Source organism: Miniopterus natalensis, chromosome 11 (assembly GCF_054644295.1).
Source record: "Miniopterus natalensis isolate mMinNat1 chromosome 11, mMinNat1.hap1, whole genome shotgun sequence".
NCBI lineage: Eukaryota > Metazoa > Chordata > Mammalia > Chiroptera > Miniopteridae > Miniopterus > Miniopterus natalensis.
In genome coordinates, this window is record NC_142091.1 from 28,151,573 (window position 1) to 28,177,912 (window position 26,340).

A 26,340-nucleotide genomic window follows, 5' to 3' on the forward strand; every position below is an offset into this window, starting at 1 on the left:
ATTATTCAGAATTGATTCTGGTGTCCATTTATATTTTTAGTGTCCTACTGAATCCAAAGCAACATTCGGGGTCCACCTTAAAGTAGTAGGAGACTGGACAGGTATGTAGAACATAAAGTTTTAAGATATATACTTTGAAAATAATGGAACATACAATAATTTTTGTTTAAGTAGTGGAATTACCAGCATGTATAGAAATGTATGTATGCTCTCAAGCTATTGTTTGTTTTCTTTCTTTGCTTGTACAGTTTTAACATTTATGTTTTCTTCTTATAAGATGCATTTTAGAATTGGAATATCTTGGATATTAGTAATTATTTTTTCAAATCTTCACAGCAGCTTTATTTATAATAGTCAAAAACTGGAAACAACCCAAATATCTACTAACAGCTGACTGGATAAAAAACAATTGTGATATATTCATACAATGGAATAATACTAATGAACAAACTATAGATATATGTAGCAAAATGGATTAATCTCAGAATAATCATGGTTAATGAAAAAAGCCCAAGTCCTCACTCCCAGAAAGTATATTACATAAAATTCTAGAAAATGTGGTAATTTTTAATAATGTATTATTCACTGTGTTTGCAAATCACAGGTTTCCGCCTACTTGTCAGATGTACTGGCAATAGTGGGAAAATGAAACTTTTATTATTTTTTAGACAGTATGATTTCAAAATTAGTGGTTGGTTTTATGCTCAAAATAATCGGCACTTGCATGACCTTTCCTGTGGTATCCACTCCACTACATCTGTGGAATAGTGGTCATTTTTAATAGTGGGTGTATTAGTGGTGATATTTTACTCATTCAATAAATTTTATTATCTGAGAGGTTACATTAAGAGTTATGAGTAAATAAAAGAAACATTATTCATTCTTATAGTCACTTGACTGTTTACGTTGGTTACTCAAAGGAAAGGATGCAGGCATAAACATGGATGCAGATGTAAATAAAGATACTTTGTAACTGAGTGCTAAACCAGGAGTTGGTTAAACTACAGGGAATCAGAAAATGTAGTCCAGGGTTATAAAAGGAGCTTCACAGAGAAGATAGAATGTGAGCCGAACCTTGAAAATCAGGGAAATGAGGGAAGAAGTAGGTTATTTACATGAAATTGTCAGCATTGTTAAAAATCTAGGAAGATCATGATTCAATCATATTTAAGAAGGGTAAGTCAATCAGCCTAACAGAAGCAAAGATTTTGTTCTAGGGAACAGTACAGAAAAGGCATTTAGGGTCAGCTTGGTGAAGATCTGGAATGCCTAGACAAGATATTAGAATAACTTAGGAAACCTCTAAAGAATTTGGAGCATGATAATGAAAACAGTATTAATGACTTGCTAGTTGGATCAGTTAGAATCAAGGGAAGACTTACGGTGCTGGAAGGAGGAGGAGAGCCCGTGGAGGAGAGGGGATGGAAACTGGGGAGTAGAAGGAATGGATTTGTAAGCACAGATTGAGAAGTTAACATTGCAAAGGAGGAACTAATTTTTGTAAAAATAGGAAAGAACAAGATACTGCATAAAAGAGAGAAATATTTTAGGGAGAACAGTTGAAAGAGCTTATATCATACAGTTAAAAAATGATAGTATAAAATTCTTTGTCTATAGAAATGGCAGCCGGCTTGGAATTGGGGACTTGAAGAAAATGGAGAAATATGCAGTATAGGATTTCATGGGCAAACAAAGAAATTAATCGAAAGATCTTTGAGCAGTATTGACCTATTTGGAATCAGGAAAAACCAGGCTTAAATAGATATGGTTCATGTTATAATATTCAACAGTTCATGGTAGTACAGTGATAGAAAAACACAGGTATAGTATGGAAACAGTGATTCTCATGACAACTACTTGATATAATCATAATTGTTTTGTACCCTTTGACAAATAAACGAGTGAAATTCTTTTCTGGTTCAGACTTCAATATAGTAAGGATTCACTTCAGTAATGAATGGTAATTGATAGGATTCTACATCTGAGGGGAAACGAGCACAGTGAAGATATAATTCAGTTCATCAGGGTAAGCAGAAACTCCATGATGGCTGGTTACTAATTATTGTTACTGAGTTTCTTCATAAAGTTGTTTGCTGTTGTCAGTAGCTCATTAAAAGAAATTATCTCATTTATTTTAATCTCTATTAGGAACACTTAATAGTTTTAATTTATCCTCTTACTTTATGTACTGTGCCACTGAGGGAGAAACAAGATCATTTTATTCAGAGTTCAGTTCCAGATAGATGCTTTTCAATTAATAGAGACGTTCTTGGTTGTTGACTTTAAATTTGTTGATTTGGAAAAAAATGTCAAGCATTCATGCAGAGAACCCCTAAATAACTGTGCCACTATCTGGCAGTTTAATTCAAAAAGTTGTTTAGCTCTCTTAAAACAGTGGAATTACAATTATGGAAGGAGAAATGGGAACATTACTCCTGAGATCAAGGATCACTGGTTTTTATTCTGAAAGAATTGATTAAAACTCAGTATTAAGAGCAGTAGTTATAGGAAATATCAAAGAGGTGCTTAAGAACTTGAATATCAGAGTTTTACTTTCTAAAAGTTACTTACAGATGTTTAACAGTGACTTTTTCTTCCCTCAAATATGTTCTACCTGAGCAGGTCTAACAAACAGGTCATATGCATGACTTTTCTAAGACTAATCAACTACACCCAGCAAATGAAGGAGCTATATAGCTCAGCATCATCAAAGTTTTGTATTTGTTGTTTAGCTTTTTGTTTTATCCAGGCCTATAGTTGCATCTCCTAAGTGTGTGAAAGACTTATTAAAGTTTAAAAGACTCTTCAAACCTCTTAAACAATTAAGGTTTTTCCTTGAAATGATGATGGTAGAGGGGGTGGAGTGAACTACCTGAGTAGATTTATCTTTGAATTGAATTAATATTTTGTTGTTCTTCTAGAATCAACCATGCTTTCCAATGTCAAATATATGGTCACAGATTGCCTATTGACTTGATCTAACTGTTCAAAATATCTTGTTGCTTTCTTCCTTAGATGATATTATTTTTGAATAATGTTTTAGATAATGTTACATCTTTGATTATTTTAGTTGTCTAAATAGCAGCTTACCCTAGAGAGGTTTGAGTTGTACTACAAAAGCATTATATACCTAATATCCACATGTAATCCACTGAAAAAATTTGTGCTGCAATAATTAGTGTATTGACAATAACTGGATAAAAATGCACCAAAGGGCTCATAATAGCTTTTTCTTGAATCTTGGGTATCAATTCTTGTATTGTCTACTGGAAAATCTTGCTATAATCAGAAGATATGGTTAAATTTGAGAATTCAAAGTGGGAAAACAGGGCCATATAATATCATGGATTTGCCTTGATCACCTAATACATTGATATTTATAGTAAAGCTCTTAGATAGAGCTTTAGTTAAAGAGTGGTCCCCAAAAGAGGTGATAACTCTATCTCTATTTATTTCAATATCACTGTATTAAAGTGATACTTCATCTAGCTGATTGTTTATGAAAAGATTAAAACAGAATATGAGTGAATTATTTAAAGTGGGTTTTGTTCCATTTGGGGGAACTCCAAATGGAGTTAGTAAGCCAAATGATGACTTACTAAATAATAATGATGTTGTTATTTTATAATGACAGCGCATTTTGGAACAGCTATGGCATCCACCTTACACTATTTACATCTGTGACTGGCTTTTGGTTGTTGCAAAAAAGTAAACACCCTATCTTGTTTCAATGACATGCCAAAACAGGAGATCCAAACTAAGTTTGAGCATACTGACTCCTTTGAAGAACACGGATTACATTCAAATATATGGAACATTGTGGGTTTTACAAAATTCACGTTCACACATTACAAACTTTAGTCTAAACCCACAATAAATGTGAATTATCAATTGCAACATCTACAAAGGAGTGACTAGAAATAGTTTTTCTTGTTTGTTTTGTTTTTTGCTGACTAGCAAATTATCATGGGTAGAAATTTGAGGATGATAACATTTAAACTATTTGTTATTTTGCCTAATAATCAAATAACAAATACCTACTCTGTGCCAGATTCTGCACTAGTCTCTGGAGATTGTCTAAAACCAAAAAGGTCTCTGGTCCCATGGAGACTGTATTCTAGTCAGCAGAGACCTCCAGTAAACAAAAAGAACATATCAATATGTAATGTGTTAGATAGTGATAAGTACTATGAAGAAAAATACAGAAACGGGAGTAAGGATGATGAAGGGCGGTAGTACTGTTTTAGATGGGGCGTTTAGTTACAAAGGTTGTGAGCAGACATGGACGTAGGTGAGGGGCCAAATTAGGTGGATTTCAGAAAGAGGTGTGTTTAGGCTAAGGAAATAGTAAGTGCAAAGTCCCTATCAGTTGTTTTTTTTACTTAAAATTTTTAATTTTTATTTTATTTCTCAGTTTTTATCAGTACTTTGGATATTCCAGGGACAACAAGGAGGCCATTGGAGCTGGAATATAGACATTGAGGGAGATAGTAGGAAATGAGATCAGAAAGCTGAGTAGGGTATCAGATGCTATAGGAGGCCTTGATTTTAATCTGATTGATATAAAAGGCATGGTTTTCAAGTGTACATCTGAATGAATATTCATTTTGTTCTCATGTGTACTACCTGGTGGTTGGCAGGCTGAGGTTATTTTTTATTTTAATTTTTTTGCTTATTGCTTTTATTAAATGGGGTGACATTGGTTACAAAGACTGAATTTAGGAAGAAGGTGGAAAAGGTGAGAAACCTGAACATTGTAGAAACTAGATGAAACTGTTTTGGTTGGATGGGTGGGAGAGATGTATTATCATTTTGGATATGCTTCAGTGGCGGTTCTATGTATGGGTTCTGGTGGCCTCACCTATCCTACCAGTCCCTATGGATGGTAGTAGCTTCCTGCTGCTCTTGGGATGTCGTCACCATTGTTGACTTGGCTTCTCAGTTCTTCCCTCACTTGAGTCACTAGTTCCCTGTATTAAATTCTTTCCATTTGAAATATGTAGAGTCATTCTAGGTATGATTGGATCTGGACTATTATAGGAGGTCAGCAGAGCCTCTCTGAACAGAGAGCAGCACTGAGTCCAGAAGAGTAATAAATGGAGGAGATAAGAGGAAGTGTAAAAACCCTGAAGCGGTCGGATATTTGTGTGGAAGGACTGGTAAGAGATGCAGTAAGAGCCGAGTAAGCGGGAATGTTGTAGGGAGTAAGGTCTGAGGAATACCGATGACCAGATACGGTAGGTACTTGCAGACTTCAGTTTTAATATAAATCTTACGGAAAATCACTGGAGGATTTTGATTAGGGCCTGACTCACATTTTAAAGGGGTAACTCTGGCTGCTATATAGAGAATATGATGGGAGTGGCCAGAGTAGAAATTAAGAGATGAGCAACGGGAGAAACTCACTGATGTCTAGTCTAGACAAGAGAAAATGCTAGTTATACAAAAGATGATTGTGATTGGGTCATGAGCAGTGAATAGGTTTTAAAGGCATATCTGGCAGGTTTTGTTGACAATTGGGAGTGGGATATAAGGAAATTTAGAAATCAAAGGTAACTCCAAGGATTTTAGCTTTTGTAGGCAAGTGGACATTGCTGCTCCTTATGGAAATAACACTGTGGCATATTGCAGGGGGAAGAGGGCAAGAGTGGACATTCAAAATTCAGTCCTGTACATTTTGATTTTGAGATTCCTCTTATACTTCTAAGAAGTGAGGTTGAATAGGTATTTGCATACGTGAGCCAGAGGTCAGGGAGAGGCGTGTGTTGGAGATCTAAACCTGGGAATCATGAGTATATTCATGGATTTAAAGCCTTGAAGCTGATGGGATCATCTTGGGCAGCAGTTCTCAACCATATAAGATCCAACACCTTGCTTTATAACATTTTATATGCCTACTTTAAATTCTTAAAGTATGATTTGCAGATATTACATACACAAATATGTTATAAAAATAAATATATTGTACTGACCTTAATATGAAGGAGCTATTAAAATAAATAGTAAATGATTTACATTCAATATTTAAATTTTCAAGCATGACTACACTAGAAGTCATAATGAAATAGCTGACTTGTACCACATACAATATGGGCCCCCAATGTAATTGAAATGCTATGAGCACTGCATTCTTTATGATGTGACTTTCCATAATGGTGAACACCTTTTGGTTATGTTCTAGACACAATAGGGTACAATATTACTGCAGTTTACAGGATGGTTGCAGTCTGGGAAATTTCAGTGCATACTTAAATCATGCGAAAACTGCATTTTTAATAATTACTTTCATTTACGTGAATGTCCAGCAATCATTTGAAAAGCAAGCAGGAAATAGGACAGGTCCTTGTCGTACAGTATTCCCCACAACATTGTAGGACATATAGTGTCTCTGACTCCTGCTCTCTCTGCTTTAGCAACTTCTGATCATAATTGTGAGAACCAGATTGCTGCTACAAGTTCTCACAACTGGCCCTAAGGAGTGACATTGTCTCACCAAGAATAACCAATTTAAGAAATGTGTGTAGATAGAGAAGAAACGTAACAGAAGCCTGAGCCCTGAGACTTTGTGACACGTAGAGTTCAGCAAAGGTGACTAAGAAGGAGTGATTGCTGAGGTACGAGGAGAACCAGGGAAGCCTGAGTCCTGGACTCCACAGGACAGTTTCAAAAAAGAGAAATTGATCTATGGAAAGAAATGCTGCTGAGAAGTAGAGTAAAAGGATGGCTGAATTAATGACTTCGAGAATTGTGTTTTTAAATATATCTTTATTGATTTCAGAGAGAGGAAAGGAGAGGGAGAGAGGGAGACAGAAACATCAATGATGAGAGAGTCATTGATCGAGCCCGCAACCCGGGCATGTGCCCTGACCGGGAATCGAACCCTGATCGCCTGGATCCTAGGTCGAGGCTCAACCGCTGAGCTATGCCTGGTCGGGCGAGAATTGTGTTTTTAATGGAGTATTAAGAACAAAGCTTGACTGAAGTAGGTTTGAGAGAGAATAATAGTAAGAGAAGTGGAGATGGTAAGTACAGACAATCCAGTGGTGTGTTGGGGCGAGCTCCTAGATCATCCATAGTGTGAATACTTGTCCCACAGAAATTGATAAACATAAAGTAGGGGTTAAAATTTTTTAAGACCTGGCTATTAAATATTTACCAAAACACTAATGGACAAATTCTAAGGAGTTTGGATGTAAAATTACATAAAGAAATAGGGCAGTCACTGAAGGAAGGAGAATAGAGAGATAAGGCAGATATAAGTTAAGAGCACATATAACATATATGTGTATATATATGTATTTTTATATATATTTATTTATATCCACATATATAACTAATGTAATCTATTATAAAATGTATATTTACATTTTTCTGGGAATAATATGAATAGTAGAATGAAGTAGAAAGGGGGAAGCTGATATTGCCAAAGACATAAAGGGTATAATTAGAGGATCAAAGTCCACAAGTGCCTCCCGATAGACTGCAGAAGGACTGGATTCCAGTGTACAATTGGAGGCTTGACTTTGGGAAGGCAGCTGGGCAGTCTGTGCCCTGTAGGAGGAGGGAAGGCAGAGACGTTTGCAGAGTACGGCTACCAGTTGGTTGATAGACTTCGAGTGAGAGAAATAAGATTTCTTTTCTCCTTCCTTCTGTTTTCTGGGTCATATAAGTAGTAAGGTTATCACTGAGATTGAGGGTGGGGGAAGGTATGTTAAATTTTGAGGAGCAGGAGGAAGGTGTAATGTACCATTTGAAATAGTAAATTGATGTGTGAAGCATGGTAGCCCTTCTGAGTTGTGCCAAGAGGCCTACTGAGATACGTGGTCCAAAATTTAAAATGAGACAAGTCGAAATAATTGTGAAGTTTCTTTCCAGGCATGGTCCACTTCTTCAGATTAGCTAATTAAGCAGATGGGGAGTTGGATTTAACCAGCATTGGTCTACTCCTCATTAAATTCACTATAGCTGTCATCTCCAGTCCATTCCATGCACTGTAGCCATAGCAACTTCAAAGCATGAGTCAAATTAAATCACTTCTCTTGCTTCAAACACTTTAATAACTTCTTATTTCTCCTAGAATAAAGACCAAAAATCCTTATGATAGCCTGGAAAGCCCTCCCTGCTCGGACTCTGTCCAACTTCTCACCTTGATTCAATTTGTTTCTTGTCTACACAACAGCAACACTGGCCTTTCAATTCCATTGTTCCGCTTGCGTCCTCCCACCATGTGTATATATAATCTCTGTATCCATACGTTCTTACTCTCCACCACCCCTGCCCACTCCTACCCACACTTGTACCTAATATCTTTAAATCACAACTCAGAAGTTAATTTGTCCTAGAAGCCTCCTAGGGACCTCAATTTTTGGTGTTTCTTATACTGACTGTGCTACCATCACTATATTTGTTTCCTTAAGAGCACTTATTTCCATTGGTAACTATACATTCAAAGCGTGAACACTGGTGTAACAAATGTCCTCAATGGACTATAAAATAAGCATTATCATTGCTTACCAGTGTACTCAAGGGCTTATTAAAAGGATTGTTCATAGTAAATGTAAAAATATTTATTAAGGAAAGGGAGAAAATGGGGGAGGGAAGGAGGGAGGAGGGGGGAAGGAAGGAAGGAAGGAAGGAAGGAAGGAAGGAAGGAAGGAAGGAAGGAAGGAAGGAAGGAAGGAAGGAAGGAAGGAAGGAAGGAAGGAAGGAAAGAAGGGAGGAAGGAAGGAAGGAAGAGAGAGAAAGCAGGCATATCCTCTGCTTCATGAAAACTCTGAAGCTAGTGGGGCAGTGGTCAGACACATAAACAAATGTCATACTGTGCCCACCAAATCGGAGGATGCTGTTGCTCCTGTGAGGGAGATTTGGGAGGCTTTCTAAGCCAAACTGAGTATTAGAGGTTAGTAAGACTTGTTCAGAGTAGGAGATTACTCCAGGGAGAGAAACAGCTTGAATAATGTCTCTGAGGGGTGAACTACCATGAAATGCCAGGAAAATGTCATGGAGTTGGAAGGCCAGACTGGGATGGCATCCAGAGGTCATGTCATGGAGGAGCTTGTAGGAATTGCTGAGAAGCTTGCTCTTTTGTCCCAAACATATTGGTGAAAAACTGAAGGGTTTTAAACAGGAAATGAAATCAAATTTACACTTTATATGGGTCACCCTGATGTCATTACGCAGATTGGAAAGGAGAAAGATCAGGTTAGAAGCAAAGGTGCCCAATTAAATATTTGTCATAGTGTCAAGGAAGCTAAGGAGATAAAGTTCTGTGGAGGGAATGGTGTCCAATGAAATAGGACCACACAATAATTTTGCGCGGGGGCATTACTGCTAACCATATGAAGACTGTCTTATTGGGAAAATGCAGGGAAGTTTGGGGATGGTATAGATGCTTTGAATTACTGAGTAAACTGGAGACCAGTGAATAGAGAGAGTAATAAAGAGAAGCACATGGCAAATGGACCAATTTCTAAAGTCATCCTGTTTCTGAGTTCCCTTAGGACTCTGACAGTGGTTGAATTTATACTGATCTGGCCTGTAATTAACAGTGGAAGATGACTTAGCAAATACATATGCAATTACTTGTGTATCCATGTAGGTAGATCTGGGTCAAAATGAGGATTAACGTATTATGTCTTCAAGTCTATATTATTTATATAGTGAAACACTATACATAATTTTAACCTTTTGTGAATGTGGAAATCATTGCAGACAGTTAATTAAAGTGATGGAATTTAATATAACTTATTTACTATTGTAATAGAACAAATCAGTCAACAAATATGAGCTGTTGTTAAATTCCTTATAACCTCAAAATCAATGAAATTTTTCTATCAGGGAAATGAAAAATTTATATTACAATTTAAATGACCATCTGTTCTCAGGAGAGAGAATAAATTGTTTTCTCCTTGGTTTCTCAGTTTATGAACATGAAATCTATGATATCATTTTTTAGTAGATGACAGCTCACTTATAATGCCACCAAAAATATAGAGGCTGCTTAGTAAATGATTGGAATTCACTACTCATAAAGTTTTATTCTAGGTCAGTCATTTTCCAACTCCCCAAATGGAGAAAAATACAAAATTTTTGTTTTCTGGCCAATAAAAAAAGTTACTTTTTATTCTTGAAATAAGCAGTGTATATAATTTCTGAACCTGGAAATAGAGTTATTACAGCAAAGTGGTTTGTTTTTGTAGAGTGTTATGTTTTTATTAAGATGTGTTCCTAAGAAAAGTTTGAATTCTCTGTTATCTACCATTTTCTGTTTTATTTCACTATATAATATGAAGGAAAATAGGAATAGTGAGGAATTTTCTTGGTAACATAATTTCTTAAACAATGCCAAAAATATGACAGTAATGCAGTAGGTGGCCAAGAAGGAATATGTCATTTTGCCAAGTTGTTCTAGTGTTAATGGACTAAATAATTTCAAAGAAGGCAGGAAGGCAAGGGTTTTGTGCCATTACTATTATCATGAGGAACATTTTTAAGTACTCATTTGTTTGATGCCCTTGCTAAGCATGTTATAAATGAAGTAAATGAATATAGTTCCTGTTTCCTTAAGAAATGGTAATTTTTAAAGCAAAATTGTGACTTGGTGGATTAAAATGAAGCAGATAAGCTTCTCTAATGTCCTCCAAATGAACACACCAAAAACACGACATATCTTAATACCAAAGGAAAGTACTTATCTTATGTGGATTCAAAGGCAATCGAGAAAGGGAACTTTGGGTCTAGCAAAAATACTGCTGCTTTTACTATGATTTTTGAACTTTAACAAAGGAGGAGGGTGGGATTTCATAAACACATATAACTAAAATGGGGAAACTGAACTCTTCCATAAAATGAGGTTTTTGAGAAAATTTGGAGATGGCAATTAAATAACGGACGTGGAATACTAGGGAACTGTAAGAAATGTCCCTAGACTGAGTAGTACAATAGTTAGCGGAGTTAGTGAAGGAAAGTTAAAATAGTTTGTTGCAGCATGAGGAAGAATTAAACGTAGAAGGTCATTTTTATTGAAAAACTAATAGCATGTCAGGTACAGCTATCCACATAATTATGAGGGAAGAAAGAGAAATTCCACAGAGAAAACTTTGCATATCCCAATATTTTCAGTGCCAATACCTAGCAGAAAGCTATGCCTCCAATTGGAGCAAGTAAGAAAATTGTTTTAGTTTGTTCATTAGATTCCACAATAAAGATAAATTAAAATAATAATAATAACAGTAATAATAATAAAAGAAAATGTGTTTTAAATGTGGGACTGTCCTTCAGGAATAGTCAGGTGATTTGTCGTCTTTTCTCCCCCCCTTCTCATGCGTGACATAGTCCTCTGACCTTGCACTTTCCTGGTAACAGTGAGACCTTTTGTAGGTGCTGGGGGGTGGTGGACTGTTCAGCGGCGCTTTGGGGTATCGCGTCTTCCCCGGTGGAGACACAGCCTCAACCGTAGGCTTCCAAAGGTGGCGGCGAGCATAGTGGAAAAGACAGCTAGGGCCCAGACCCAAACCCAATGGAAATGGGCCTTTATCTTTTCCTCTTTTTTTGAGGTTTGTGAATGCATTTGCACAGATAAATATTCCTATTCCTGCCTTTCCCTACAGAGCAGGAGCAGAAGGCAGTGTTTTTCCAAATCATCTTTTAAAAAGAGGTTTTTAATTATATTTATTACATATTTGTTTGTTCATTTAACTAGAGGAGTTGGTTTTTACAATGTAAACCTCTAACAAAAAATTCCCGGAGCCTATCAAAGACATTTATTTGGTGTTTATTATTTTTTCCATATTAAAAAGAAGTCACAGAAAAAAAAATTACTATAACTTTCATGAGTATTGAGAATCAAGCAATATGAAGACAATGAAAGATATTTTTAAAAGATAGAATAGTTTAAAGTGACATGCCGTGTTTCTAGATATAAAGGCTGAATATGGTAAAACTATTAAATCTTTCCAGAATAAATTATAGGCTTACTATAATTTCAATCAAAATCAAAATTCAAAAAAATAATAAATGCTTATTTAAAGACACAGAAGAAAATAATTAAAAATAAATAACAAGAAAATCTTGAGTAACAAGATAGGACTAGCCTTATTAAAATAGGTTCTAAAATGAAATAAAATTTATAAGCAAGCTAAGAATTTACAAGGCTAAATACTCTGCCAAGGAACATGAAGCTATTAAGTGAATGAATTGAGATTGAACTCAGGCTCATCTTATGCTGAAGCATGTGCTAGTTTACTATACAGTCTCCTATGTGGTAGTAGAGCAAAAATGACAAGAAATATATTAACAAAGGAAAATAGATTAGAAATGGATCTTTAATATATGGATATACATATCATATGATAAAGGAAGCTCCATAAATCAATATGAACTGTTTGTAAATAGCTAAGGCAATTGGCACTTAACTATTAAAAAAATAAATCTTTAAATGACAAAAAATTACTTCCAAATAGGTTAAGTACTTTAAGTAAAAAAAAGTTAATCTGTAAAGGAATTAGAAGAAAATAGAAATTAATAGTCACCAATCTCTAGAAGTAAAAGGCCATTCTCTCTTGGAGGAATTCACGGAGAAAAGTAAGTACATTTAACTAAAGAAACATTTTAAAATTATGTCAAAAGTAGAAAAGGCATTGAACAGAAACAAATATATCAAATTACCCATTCATACCTTCAGTCTATAAAGAGCTACTTCAATTCAAAAAGAAATAAGCTGAGAAAAGAAATGGGTAAACTATGTGAACAGAGTAAATCATACTAGTATTGAAATAAATGTTAATTAGAATAACTATATACTATATTCCACCTATCAATTAACAAAGATTTTCTTTGTTGATAATATCCATTACTGGTAAGGATGCAAAATATTGACATTTGACTCTCAAGCTGAGCCTTGATTAGGGCTCTTTCAGAGGATGCAACTCTTAAATTTGGTCACAGAAAATCTGAAAATTTATATAGGCATGGTAAGGGTCACTTGTGCTGGAAAACAGGTTAAAGTAGGAGCTTTCTAGGCAGGAAAGGGCACTGTAGGAGGAAAGAATACAGATTGCAGTGAAAGGCATGATGCCATTAGGCAATAATCTGATGTCAGCGCAGCTGAGCTTGCAGCTCATTGTGAGAGGTATCGGGACACAGACTGCGGAGATATGGAGTCTATTTTTATAAGAGTGTTGAGCATTGGGTTGAATAAATTAGACTTAAGTCTGTATTCTGCAGGAGATTAAGAATCTCCATTCCAGTACCTAACTTTGCTATGCTGAAAATAAAAAATGAAACAATCAATGATCATTACTGGTAGGCATAGTCTGTGAAGGCCGCTTCAAGGAATGGGAATGTGAGCCGGCCGTTCAGTCTTGGACAGGTGTTGGTTAAAGGAAGGACAGGCGGTCCTGGCATTGGGAATGCCTGTGCAAAAGAAAACCCAGTTTTGTCCAGTGAAACAACCTAACAAAGGAAGTGCATTCGTATCTTTCCTTGTGGCTCTTCCCTAATCCACCAATTCATAGGTTTGGGCTTTGACCAGTAGGTCCTGTACTTAAAAACAGAAGAATCTCACTGCATGGTTGGTTTTGATAGGCTTCAAAAGCCGAAACATCACGTGCTGTTAATTTTGTCTGCCCACGGTTTTAGGTTAGAACTTTATAAAAACGTAAAAGAAAATTTCCAGTTTCTTTGGATCTTCGGTAAAATTGCCTGTTCCTTCTTGAATATGCGCGCCCAGGGGGTATTCAGGGTTTCTGTGGAAAGCCGGCACTGAATTAGCATCAAGCGGAGCCTTGATCGCTGTGAGGTGTTTCTTTTGTTGAATGCCTACATTGTTAAAGTAGTGCATTTGCTGTGACAAATGAAAATATAATATTTTCGTTAAAAGGTGGATTGTGGAAAGCTTAGTAGCAATAATGTGTCTATCAAAAAAAAAAAAGCCTCTGCTCTTTGCTTTCACTTTCCTTGAACCCCTGTTCTTTTCTTTTCCCCCCGTCGATTTTTGTTATAGTTTAGCCTCAGTGGCAACAGAAGAGAATTTATATTTTATAAGAAAGCAAGTGATAGACGTTAATTCACTGATGTGTTTAGAGGCCAAGAAGCCTGCGGTTATTTCAAAAGCTGCTTTTGATTTTGTAAAAATAGCATGTTTAACAAGTAGGAGCCAGAATAATGAATATTAAAGGAACGGGCTTTTATCACTGCGCTTCCCCTGAAAATAAAAGGATCCATTAAATAATTTTCCTTTGTGTTTCGCTGCATTGCCTACCCTGAGACCTTACAGTGTTAACAATACCAGTGGTGCGGGCATAGGGATTGTATACGGCCTTGTTGTGTTTTTCTGCTATTGTGTAATCCTTAGGCAGGAGGAAATTAAGGGAGGGAGGAGAGGAGAAAAGGAAGCACAGTGTTTTCTCCCCCAAGAATGAGGCAGGATGATGCAGCGAAAAGAGCACTGGACTATGAGTTTTTTGGGATTTGTGTTTGGTTTTGTTTTTTAATCTTTCTGCCTCTTGCATGTGACCTTGGGCCAGTCGGCCAGCCTGTCTGGCTTTTCGTATCGTTACCTACAATATATTGTATTGCTCATTGCTGATATAAAACTGTATAATGCTTTTCAGGGAAATAAATTCTGGAATATGGATAATTTAGTTCCACAGACAGTAGGAATGATAATAGATTAATTTTGGTAAAGCTGAGCAGATCTCACGGGAAATATGGTGGAGGGTATATTGCCAAGTATAGGATTTTTATGTTTCTGTTTCCATCTCCTGTGAAGGTTCTTATTCATTAATTGGCTCTGGTTTTATATATACATTGTGCCCATCAGGTTCTCATCTTCTGAGTTGCAAGTGTGGGCTTGTTTTATTTTTTTGTTTTTGTCTTGTATGAGACAAGTATGAGATTCTGTATTTTATATCCCTTTAACATTGACCTCAGTATTTATGGAGAAAGTGATTTATTTTTATATAACCAGAGCTGATTGTTTTTTTCTTCTAGAATTGCAATCCATTTCCATTTGGATTTTATCAACAGAAGATTTGTCTATGTCTTTAAGAGGAAATGTTCTTGCTCTGCAGCTAGATTTTCTGATTTATCTAAGATAGTATTAATTTGAATACCTCTGATGTTGCTTTGAAAGCAATAGTTTAAATAGCAGCTATTGTTATTCAATGCTGAGTTACCATGGTGATAAAGAACATTCACTTAATAAACTTCAGAAAAGGAAAACTTATAAATTTTTCTAGTTGGTTTAAATGTACTACACCAAGTCGGCCCCTTTAATTCTTTTGCTTTTTGTTTTTTGAAGTAATTTGTTTTTCTGAGATTAGTGTGCATATTTCTTTTCCTAAGGAAAATAATACATCACATTTTGAGAAACCATTAATTTCGTTGAATCCCTAGGAGAACAGCTCTTCGTTCCCTTTTTAAGTAATTTTGTAATTGCATTCTAAATTCTTTTATAAGTAGCTGTAATGGCATTGCTATTCTTTTGTCGTCCTGACATTTCCTTGTAATAAACAGGGCTGCCCTTGAGAATAAGTGTGTGGCAAACAATAGGTACTTAACAAAAGTTTGTTGAGAGAGTGGATGAAGTATGATTTAATCAATAAAATTTCCTTCTCCTCAAAATTTTAGTCTTACTACTAATTTTAAATTCTCTGCCATTAGATATTAAAATATAGAAAACAGCAAAAATATTAACAAAATTATTCACTTTCTCTAGCACCAGGGATCAGAAGGACTTTTTTTTAGGTTTCTTTCACTGTTGTTGTTTTTTTGTAATAACATTTTGTTGATTCTTTTGCTCTTTGTTACCAATGTGTCCAGGCAAAGTTGGCTGTTCTGTTCTTTCGGTCTCTTGGAGTATGCACATAACACTTATTTATTTTTAGTATATATAACTTTTGATAACACATATGTGCTCTTTCTTGGACCTTTAGCATATTAAGGACCTAACTTGGTACCTGATATTTAGTACATGATCAATAAATACTTGCTGAAAAAATAAATTTTAGATGTGTATCTTTTGTTTACATAGTTAAATAATATCTCTTAAATGTTATGAAGAAAATTAACTTGTAGGTTTTCTTTTAAACAGTGAGTGTGTATGTGTTTCTGCATCAGCGTTGTGTCCTCTGCAGGTGGAAGAGCAGACAGTTACAAAAGCTATAATGTACAGACTGTGAATGACAAGTGTCCTTGAAGATTTTTGTATGTTTTTGATAGCATACACATTTATCTTTAAAAAAATTATTAAATGAGATACCAGTAACACAAAAGTTAATGCCTTTTTTTCTTTCATCTGAAATCCTTAGACATATTCAGTCTTGACTCTTTGTTGTATGTGCTTATAGATTTCTTAGATAATTGTGGTTGAAGCCATCCAACACCTTAGAGAGATGAAAATGCTGGAGAGAATTTTATGATAGCTTGTCAACCCCTTAGCTAAATTCTCATGAAGAATTCTTTCACTACAGCTGTGAGAAATATATTAAGGACAGGCATTCTAGAACCCTTGAAAGGCTCTGTGGTAGCTGATTGTGGGCTGAGAGTGACAAGTGAAAGAGGCCATCGTTGAAGGGGGCTCTGTGAACTCAGTGGAGATGATGAGGTTTCCGACTGGCAGGTGCTAAGAGGCAGCACTTACTTGGAACTGGGTGTGGTTACCATAGTGGGCAGCTTGGCTGGAACAGTGATCAGAATGGATTGACCTCTAGAGATCTTTGGTGTTGACTAACTGAACACGGTGTCCTTAGGACTCAAATAGATGGATGACCTAGTAAATTCTAACTTTATTTGTACAAATGAAAAGAAAACTCTAGGGCTGGCAAATAGAGGTGTGACCTGAATCATCTCAATAGAGAGTCTCAGGCAGCCCTTCATCCATTTCCCAGATTTGAGTTAGTCTATAGATCTGAGCCCCTTTAATAAAAGGATGGTGACATCCCTTAGAGAAAGGACCCTTGTACATGTCAAAAATTAAACTAAAATAATCCTCTTACCTTGTAGCTGTTGGTAGAGTGACTCAGCGTTGGTGAAAGGGAAATAATTCAACTTCGGGGGAACTGAACATTGACTCTAAAGAAATACTATTTCCTGAAGAACCAAAACATTACTGTAGTAGACCCATAACAGTAAGGGCTTATGGAAAAGTAATGGAGTTTTGGCTTCAGCCTGTGTCACCATGGGCCCAGTGGTTCCCTGCATCCACCCCAATTCCAGAACGCATAATTGGAATAAACATGCTTAGTCACTCTCAGAATCCCTTTATCCATACAACTTTTTCTCTCTCTTTTATGCTATTTTTTTTCTTAATTTACTTTCTTTGTTTTGGACTTTTAGGTAGAAAGGAACATTTTCCATGCTTTATTATTAGTCTTAAATTGACTTCTTATATGCCATTGTTTCTTCTTTAACTCAATAGTTATACCCCATTCTTTCAGATTTGTATAAAAATTATTAATGTGTATGTGCTCAGGGACCTCACCCCCAGCCTTTACCAGCTTTCCTGAAATTAACTTTCTTAAAGAAAAGAATATTTTTGGAACTATTCTATTGTTGGGTTTTTGTAATACAGTTAGGCTTGGGTAGAAAATGACTCAATGGAGAAGTGAGAAAGAGGAATTTTCGCTGGAAGGGATAGGCTTTACTCTTTTAAAAAGAAAGAAAGAGCAGGGAATTGAGTTAGAGAGGAAGGAGAAATAGAATACGCACCTGTGCTTCCTAACTTGCGAATACAAGCTAGAGGCTCTGGGGGGGTAAATGCTGCCTTTCAGTAGAGAATGTTGGGATACACAGTCACTGGAAAGAGCGTAAGAGAGCTTAAGATGTTTGTGAACACTTAGTGTGCACTCACTCCTCACTCCTACCCATATTCCCATGTATTAATGATTTGATTTTGAGCAATATTGTAAAATTAGAATTACTTCATTATCATCTTTTGACGAATAGCCTATCTTCAACTTGATTGACGCTACCAAAACCAGCCACCTGGATTCCAGTTATTGTCAGGTTATTTCTTTATTTCATGACATCGATCCCCTATTGAACCTTTTAAACACTTATGCATTAAATTTTCATCATTGGCCATAGTTTTCATAAAAGATCCATAACTTTTGAGTAGATGCTGATCCAACATCAGCAGATTTGTTTACTTCCATGTGTTCGGTGAAATGCTTATGGCCTCCAGGTGGATGGCAAATGTTGACAAACATTTTATTCAAGTTACACGCTCATCACCATCTTTCTTGAAAGAGAAAAATAGTATAATGTTTACTGTTTAATTATTCATTATCTTTTTTAGCTTACTACTGTTGAAATGATTTATGATACTTCAAAATAAAGGGCAAAACCAGTATAATAAGAGTATTCAGGCAACTCTATATTCATTAAGGTAAAGTGTTTCACCTCTGTTTCTTATGCACTGCCATGCCAGCCTAAATGACAGTGTCTCACTGACACTCTTACCTGGAGGCATGGTGGCTCTGTGCCATCTCAAGGACTGCATCACGGGCATGGCGCCACCGGCTAGAATACCTCGTGGACCTGCAGGGACACCTTATTTTTCCCCGCTTTGGCCCAGGCTAGATGCTGTTACTTGTCCGAAAGAATGTGTCTGAGAGCATTTCATTTTAACAATGAGCACATGACTCTCACCCAATAGTCGCTGAGAACATGATAGAAGCTCTCCGTACAAAGTGGAGTTTCAGCTTCGTGCTCTGTCCCAGCCTGATGGCCTGACTGTCGCAGCTGAAGGACAGGTCCCCTAGCTTCTCAGGGTTGATAGCAGTTGGGTGATTAACCTTGGCAAGCAGTGTTCTGTATTCAGCAGAAACTGGAAATTGTAAATATTCTTTCAGCTAATACTTACCTAGCACCTTAATATGTAGGCATCGGATTATGTTCCCTATCCTGGTGACACTGTGCCCATCACCTAGATTTTATATCTACCATATAACAAAAAGTATGTAGTGTGATAGATTCGGTGAGAGGAGTGTTCTAGGAGTACAGAGCAGGGCCATCGATTTCAGACCCAGTAGGAGGAGAGGAAGAAAGCAGGGATCAGGGAAGTCTTGCGTTAGGAATGACTCTAGAGGCGATGAATGTCCAGTCCTAGAAATACGGGGTCCTGATTAGGGTGGTAGGTTATGCGGCACAGATAGCTTACAGTATAACCAGGTCTGAGGAGGGACGGAGGGCTCTTCCTTCCTCCACTTTGCCTTCTCTTTTTTTCTCATTTTCTGTTTCCCTCCCTCTCTCCTCCCTCCGTATTTTACCCCTTCTCTTTGTCCCTTCCTGCCTCCTTCCCTTTTTCTCTCCCACCCTCTCTCCTTCCTTCATTACCAACTGCATAAGGGCAGAATTTTTAAAATCAAATTCTTGGTTCATGGGCTAAATTATCTTTGGACAGTCCCTGGCCCTCATGTGCTAATTCATTCACTCATGTGAAATATTAACAATTACACCTATTTTTTTGCTTTTAAAATTTAATCCCATTACTCCTCCTAAAAGGTAGCTATTATCTTGAGTTGTGTATATATTTCCTTTTTCATTGTTTTTTTTCCATATATACATACCTAAACAATATATTGCTTAGTTTTTGTTAACTCAACAAAAAATGATATTCTTTTATATATGTAATCTGCTTGTATTTTTTTCCACTCAACATCATACTGATATGTTTCACTATGTTTTTATTTGTAACTGAAGTCATTCAGCTTTATTTCAGTTAATAGTCCATTGTGTGAATATGCTACATATTGTCCATTCTCCTATGGATGGGCAGCCGAGTTGTTTACCTGTGTTATTATGAACAGTGCTGCTATGAACGTTTTTTACTTGCTGCCTGGGACATACGTGAAGATTTCTTCAGAGTATGTATCTGGGAATGGAAATATTGACTCATAGGGTATGCAAAGGTTAAAATTAAAAGATAATGCCAAATTGTTTTCCAAAGCTATTGCACCGACTTGCATTCCCACCAGAAATATAGAAAGCTTACACTGATGCACATTCTTTCTAACACTTGGTCTTGTGAGATTAATTTCTATCAGTTGCATGCCGTGTAATGGGGGTGCTACCTAATGGTGTGTGATTTTGGTTTGCATTTCCCAGGTTACTAATGAGATTGTGCATCTCTTGGTATATTTATTGGCCACATGTGTTTCCTCTAATCTTTCAATTATAATATTTTACTAGTTTATACTAGTAAACACTTGCTATTTTTATATTTGCAGTTGTTGTGATATAATCATAAAAAGTTATATAGTCATTAAAGTGAAATAGATATATTTTAGTAGTATAGAAACAGTGGGTAAATTTCTAATCAAGGATGCACAGTCAGATAGTTGACACATTTAAAAGAATAGGCAATAATTCTATTTTGAAATTATTTTCATGGCTTTTTTTATAGCTTGATGTTTATTTTTCTTTTGACAGAACGATTTCGAGATTTACTGCTTCCTCCATCCAGTCAAGACTCTGAGATTCTGCCCTTCATTCAGTCCAGAAAATATCCCAAGTAAGCAATAGGAGTTCACTGGGTATTGAAAAGGGAATGGGCAAGTAAGTCATGGGAGAGATTTGGAAGGACAAAGACAAACTCGTTTCTTTCTTAAGATTTCTGAAAAATCCAGAATAACTTAATCTAACTTGGGCATCTCTGGCAATATAATGTCGCAGGCTCTGCTCAGCTGGGTCAGAGAAAAAAGACTTGCTTGCAAGTGCAAGCAGTGTGGCTGGAAACTGTTGCAGAGTGCAAAGCAAACTGTCTGCATCGGTGTCTGGTCTGGTTTCCTGTTGCTATTCTTTAAATGCAGTGATTCGCTCATATTATAATAAGTGGTTTTCAAATATCCACATGCTAGATGTGACTGCAGCAATTTCTATAGATTCCTCTTTACTGTCTTTATAGTTATGAGAAGTGATATCTCCCGATCCTTTCTAAATGGGGCAGACCTTGACTCTCTTAGATGCCACAAGTGTACCTATTGGTTGAAGGAATATTCCTTCATCTTCCCAGAGAGTAAAGAATTACCAGGGTTTTTTGTCTTGTTTTTAATTAGGCAGCCTTTTTCTAAAGGCTGGTGGATGCTGGTATTGGATGCTTCCTGTGGAAACTTAAAGCTCCCTCTACTCCATGAATGCCTGACTCTCTTTACCAGCTAGTACACAAGAGGCTAAAGAACGAATAAACTATCTTAAATAAAAAAGGAAGGTCATCAAGTTAAAGAATTAAAGCTTGGTCTACACATTTTCCGTCAAAACTAATCACTCGGCTAAATGACTCATTGATTGGTTGGGCAGTTTATTCAAGTATTTAGTGAACTTCTCTTTCCACCCCAATTCTTAGCTTTAATAATATTTACTTAACTCTCAAAACAAAAATACAGAATCTGAATTATTTGTTCATTGTTTTAGATATTAATCCCTAGCAGTAGCCTTCCAGGGCCCTCACACACAGGGGCGTACATGTGCCCGGACAGCCTGGCGCGCACCCGCCCCTCCTTCATGCCCACGCTGGCTGGGGGCGTGGAGGTGCGTGACGTGGCTGCTGCGTGCCCATCCGTGTTGCCCGGCGGCGCTATTTGCAGAGGCCGGTGGTGCCTGCTTCTCTGCCTCCTGGGCTACTGTCTGCCTGATACGTTTGCTTGAAGAGGGGAGTCACAGCGGTTTCTCAGCCGGTAATCTGTTTGAGCTGTTTCCCTAGGTTTTCTTAGCTGTATGGTTTTACATGTATTCTTCTTGCTCTTAGATTTCTATTCAGATAGTGATGTGATCCATTTTAGTATTTATGAGAGACACCATGTGACAACCTTTTGTCAATGTCTGATCCTTGGGGTAGGTACTCTTCTTGGTATCTGAGGATTAAAAGAATAAAAATCACCCACTGATGCCACACACACACCGTATTACGGTGATTAAGAGTGTGAACCCTTGCCTCGCCAGTGTGGTTCAGTGTGGTTGAGTGTTGATGCATGAACCGAGAGGTCATGGGTTCAGTTCCCAGGCAGGGCACATGCCTGGGTTGTGGGCTTGATCCCCAGTAGGGGGTGTGCAGGAGGCAGCGGATCAGTGTTTCTCTCATCGATGTTTCTGTCCCTCTATCCTTCCTTCCTCTCTTTCTAAAAATCAGTAACAACATATTAAAAAAAAAAAGAGTGCAGACTCTGAAGCAGACTGCCACACCAGCCGATGTTGTGACCTGGGACAACCTGACCCTCCGTGCTCAGTTCCACTTGTGTGAAAGGGGAGATGATAATACCTACACTCAGGGGTGTTATGAAGATTAAATAAATTTAACAAAAAATATTTAGAACCCAGCTGACACATAGGAACACTCCATTCTAACTGCAGGTTTTATTACTATTCATTTAAATTTGCAGATGGAATTAACTAGATTTTCTACTTCCCAGAACCTCGGGGAAGTAGATTATTGATCGATCTTGGAGGATAACTCTTATACCAGCATAACTTTTGTCAACCTGCCCTTATTAATACTTAGGGAAGTATATTTATTCACTGTTTCTAAATCTTTGCTAGATGCTAATGGGCAATGCTGCTTTGGTGCCCTCTTAACATTTTTATGAGGTTCAGTTTTCTAAACTATCAGATGAAAGCATGCTAATTAAAGATTTCTGGGTCCAAATAATATTTATATAAAAAATCCTGAATTAAGTATAATTTGTTCACTTAAGTTACAGAATATTAAGCATTCGCATCTCCCCACTGCCCATTCAATGTCTGGTTTGGCAGTAGAATTTTAGGAGGTCTTAGTGGAGTAGAGGGCGGATAACAGAATTCTGTTTGTGCTGTGCATTAGGGAGTGTTTACTTGGTCCAGGGATGGGCACTGGAGTTAAAATTCGGCATGGAATTTCACAATGCCCATGTGAAAATATTTGGGGAGGGAGGAGAGAGAGCTGTACTGAAGGACAATTAATAAATACAAGTGGGCAGGGATTTGTGTAGATCTCGACCTAATTTAAATAAATTTTAGATTATTTATCGTTTTAAATATTATCCTTTATTCTCATTTATATACAACTCTCAAGCATACTCTCATTCATTCATTATTGAAGATAAGTAAAAGTCAAGGAATTTTACATTTTGTGACACCCAAAAGTTTCTGGAAAGCTGAAAATTTAATCAAACAATTATTATTTGTTGCTTTTAGGCACAACACAGTTTGCCTGTTTATTCTGAGGTTGTTCACTCACTTTTATGGTTGTTATACTGACTCACTGAACAGAGACTTTATTCGTGAGATATGTTTTAAGAGCTAAAATATGGGTGAATAATGAAGAAATGAGGGCGTATTTGAGAGTGATATTTCCAGAGCATATGGTAGCCAACCTTTAAGGGAGACTCACTCTACACTGGTTAATGTAGGCTGATTAATGGACTGTGCTAATTTCAATTGAGGGTAGGTTCCGTAGTCAGCATAGTGCTTCTATAATCTTAAGCATCTTGTTATCAAGATACACCTAATAGATAATAACACAGTAAAATGTATTCTTTATTTAAAAAGGGGAAAATAAAATAAAGGGAAAAGATATTCATGAAGAACTGACTAGGTGTGTGTGTGTGTGTGTGTGTGTGTGTGTGTACATGCATTTTAAGGGAAAGCCATTTTAAAAAATGTTCCTTGCAATAGTTCTGGGAAACACTGTTCTAAAACATAAGAATGTTCATTAATCACATTCTTACCTTCATGAACTCACCCTTGACCCATTGCCAAAGCCAGGCACGTCCATTCTAATCAGGATGTAACTGAGGACATTGTGCCATAAAAACTCCCAGAGCGTGAAAAGGCATGGCTATTCACGAGAGGCAGAGAGCAGATGAGTGGAAAGAAGACAATAAATGTACACTTAATACAAAGTAAATGTTGATTTATAAGTTAGGGGGAGGAAATGGAGATATTGAAACTTAAGTTTTGTGGTTCATTCCTTAGCTGGTGTCTTTGTTACTACCTTGGAAGGATTTAGGGTTAAAATGTATTTAGACTAGATGGTAGCTGTAAACAATCCTATCCTGGTAAATGCAGCCTGGAGATGTAAACGGTTTAGGACATTTGGCATAATTTTACTCACAAGTGACTTGCAACCGTTTTAGCAATTAGGCCAACAAAACAGGGTTCGATCACTCTGGAAAGTTTAACCATAATAGGTATAAAAATACTGTGAAAATACAGGAATAAAATGTTGCGTATCTCTGTTTGGTTCTCATAAAGATCAAGTTGTCTGTGTGCTTAGTGTCAGCACTGTTTAGAGAGAGGAATATTATTTAAGACAAATTCAGAGCTGTTCCTGTTTGGCTTGGTTTGACACCAAAAAACAGCCTTGATTGTTTGGGCAATAAAAGCAATGCCTTAACCCAATGTCATTTCCAATGGGCTGCTTAAAAATAGGCTTCAAACAGTGATATTGGGCAATATACTCAAACTGCAGAGCCTCAGGTGACCTTCCCAGATTTCATCTATTCTCTAGCTTATCTTTCCTTTTCTCTCCAAAGAAAGTTTTCAGTTCCTCTTCTTCTAAACAACCGTCCCTCTTTGGTAATTTTTGTTCAATCTGCATGTCTACAATATATTTGAACTAAGTTATTTCCATTCATAATGAAAAACAATAGCCTTTAATGAACACTTTTTACATGCCAGGAATTGTGTTAAGTGTTTAACATGCATTATTTCATTTAATCCTTCCCATTTCCGTGTGAGTTAGAGAGTACTACTTCCCAAATTTTCAAGCTTTACAGATTAGGGAACTGGGATATAAGGGGGTTGAGTGCCTTACTCGAAATCACATGGAAGAGCTGGGTCTCACACCCAGTCCTCTTTGGCCCCCTAACTTATACTTCATTGTTCTATACTGCCCCTCATTCATCCATCTGCCCATTCTTCCATTCATCCTTTCTTGAAATGTTTATTGAATAATTACTGTGCACCAGAAGCAGTCACAATTACTGAGAACAGAAAAATGATTAGGACATAGTATATGGTTTTGGGGGGCCTGAAGTCATGTAGGGGGAAAGCAGAATCAGAATTAAATGGAGAAATTAATTATAGCAATGCGATGAGACATACACATAATAAGAAATGCACTAAATTCAATGGGAGAAGAGAATAGTAAGTGCCCTCCTCTGTAGGTTATTCATATAAAGTTGAATTTGCCCTTGAGTAAAATCTGGACAAGTGCTATGTGTGAAGAGGCTTTTTTAGATGGAGCAAAGAGCATGCAAGCATGAGGAGCCACGGAAGTGGATGTTTCATTGGGAGATCACCTTCATGGAGATGGCAGAAGAACTGTGTGTGTGTGTGTGTGTGTGTGTGTGTGTGTGCATACCCATCTTCAAGGAGGGGTGTAGGGGACACGAGGGCAGGGACTAGTTCATGAAGAACTGGATTGCCATTTAAAGGAGCTTAGACTTGCCCTGCCGGGCATGGCTCAGTGGTTGAGCATCGATCTAGGATCCAGGAGATCACAGTTCGATTCCCGGTCAGGGCACATGCCCGGGTTGCAGGCTCAGTCCCCAGTCGGGGGCTTGCAGGAGGCAGCTGATCAATGACTCTCATCACTGATGTTTCTATCTCTCTCTCTCTCTCCCTCTCCCTTCCTCTCTCTGAAATCAATAAAGATGTATTTTAGAAAATAAATAAATAAAGGAGCTTAGACTTTGTTGTGAGATAATGGAGAATCATGAAAGAATTTTAAGCAAAGGTGCAAGATTTGCATTTTCGTAGATTTATCTTGGAGCCAGAGAGGGACATGAGCACGCTCCCTAGCTGACAGTTTCATATTCAGGAGGGAAGTGATAAAGGGTTAATGATGTGGGTAAGGGAAGAGCAGGTGGACGTCTTCGGATACTAGGAGGCATAATCAATAATGTGAAAACTATTGAACAAGAGGGGCAGGGAGGGTGAATGGGGTGAAAGGGAGGGGAAGGGAGGAAAAAAGGAAGGAGTGCAAGGAAGGAGTTCAAGATTTTTCACGAGTTGCACCAGCTTCCAGGGCCCATGACTGGGAACAAGTGGCAGGTCTCTCTCAGCATCATTTTTTCTATATTTCAAATGGAGGTAAAAATAATACTGAGGGTTTTGTGAGCTCTGTGTCAGGAACCAGAGGCAGAGATCAATACATATATTTCTTATTATTTCACAAAGTACCTTTGCTCTAATGTTGCTTTGAGGAAGGCTCACCTCAGGGCAGGGGAGGGGCTCTACCACGTGGTCTGCTTTAGTGTCTGCACTCCAGCCTGAACCCTGACAGAAGGACACGTTGTTCTGCCTGACAGAGATGGCTCTGGCAATGGGATCTACCTGGAGAGCAGCTGATCAGGAAGGAGC

At 37.2% G+C, this 26,340-nt stretch overlaps 1 protein-coding gene across 4 annotated transcripts in view; it reads left to right on the forward strand.

Annotated features, from left to right (window-relative positions):
- The window catches only part of NOX4 (NADPH oxidase 4), a 128,282-nt gene that overhangs the window by 70,327 nt on the left and 31,615 nt on the right, over window positions 1–26,340 (forward strand). For all 4 annotated transcript variants that reach the window (XM_016206811.2, XM_016206812.2, XM_016206810.2 and 1 more), the window contains exons 12-13: window positions 41–101; window positions 20,434–20,515. In XM_016206811.2, coding sequence (XP_016062297.1) covers window positions 41–101; window positions 20,434–20,515 — 143 coding nt within the window. The remainder of the gene's footprint in view (window positions 1–40; window positions 102–20,433; window positions 20,516–26,340) is intronic.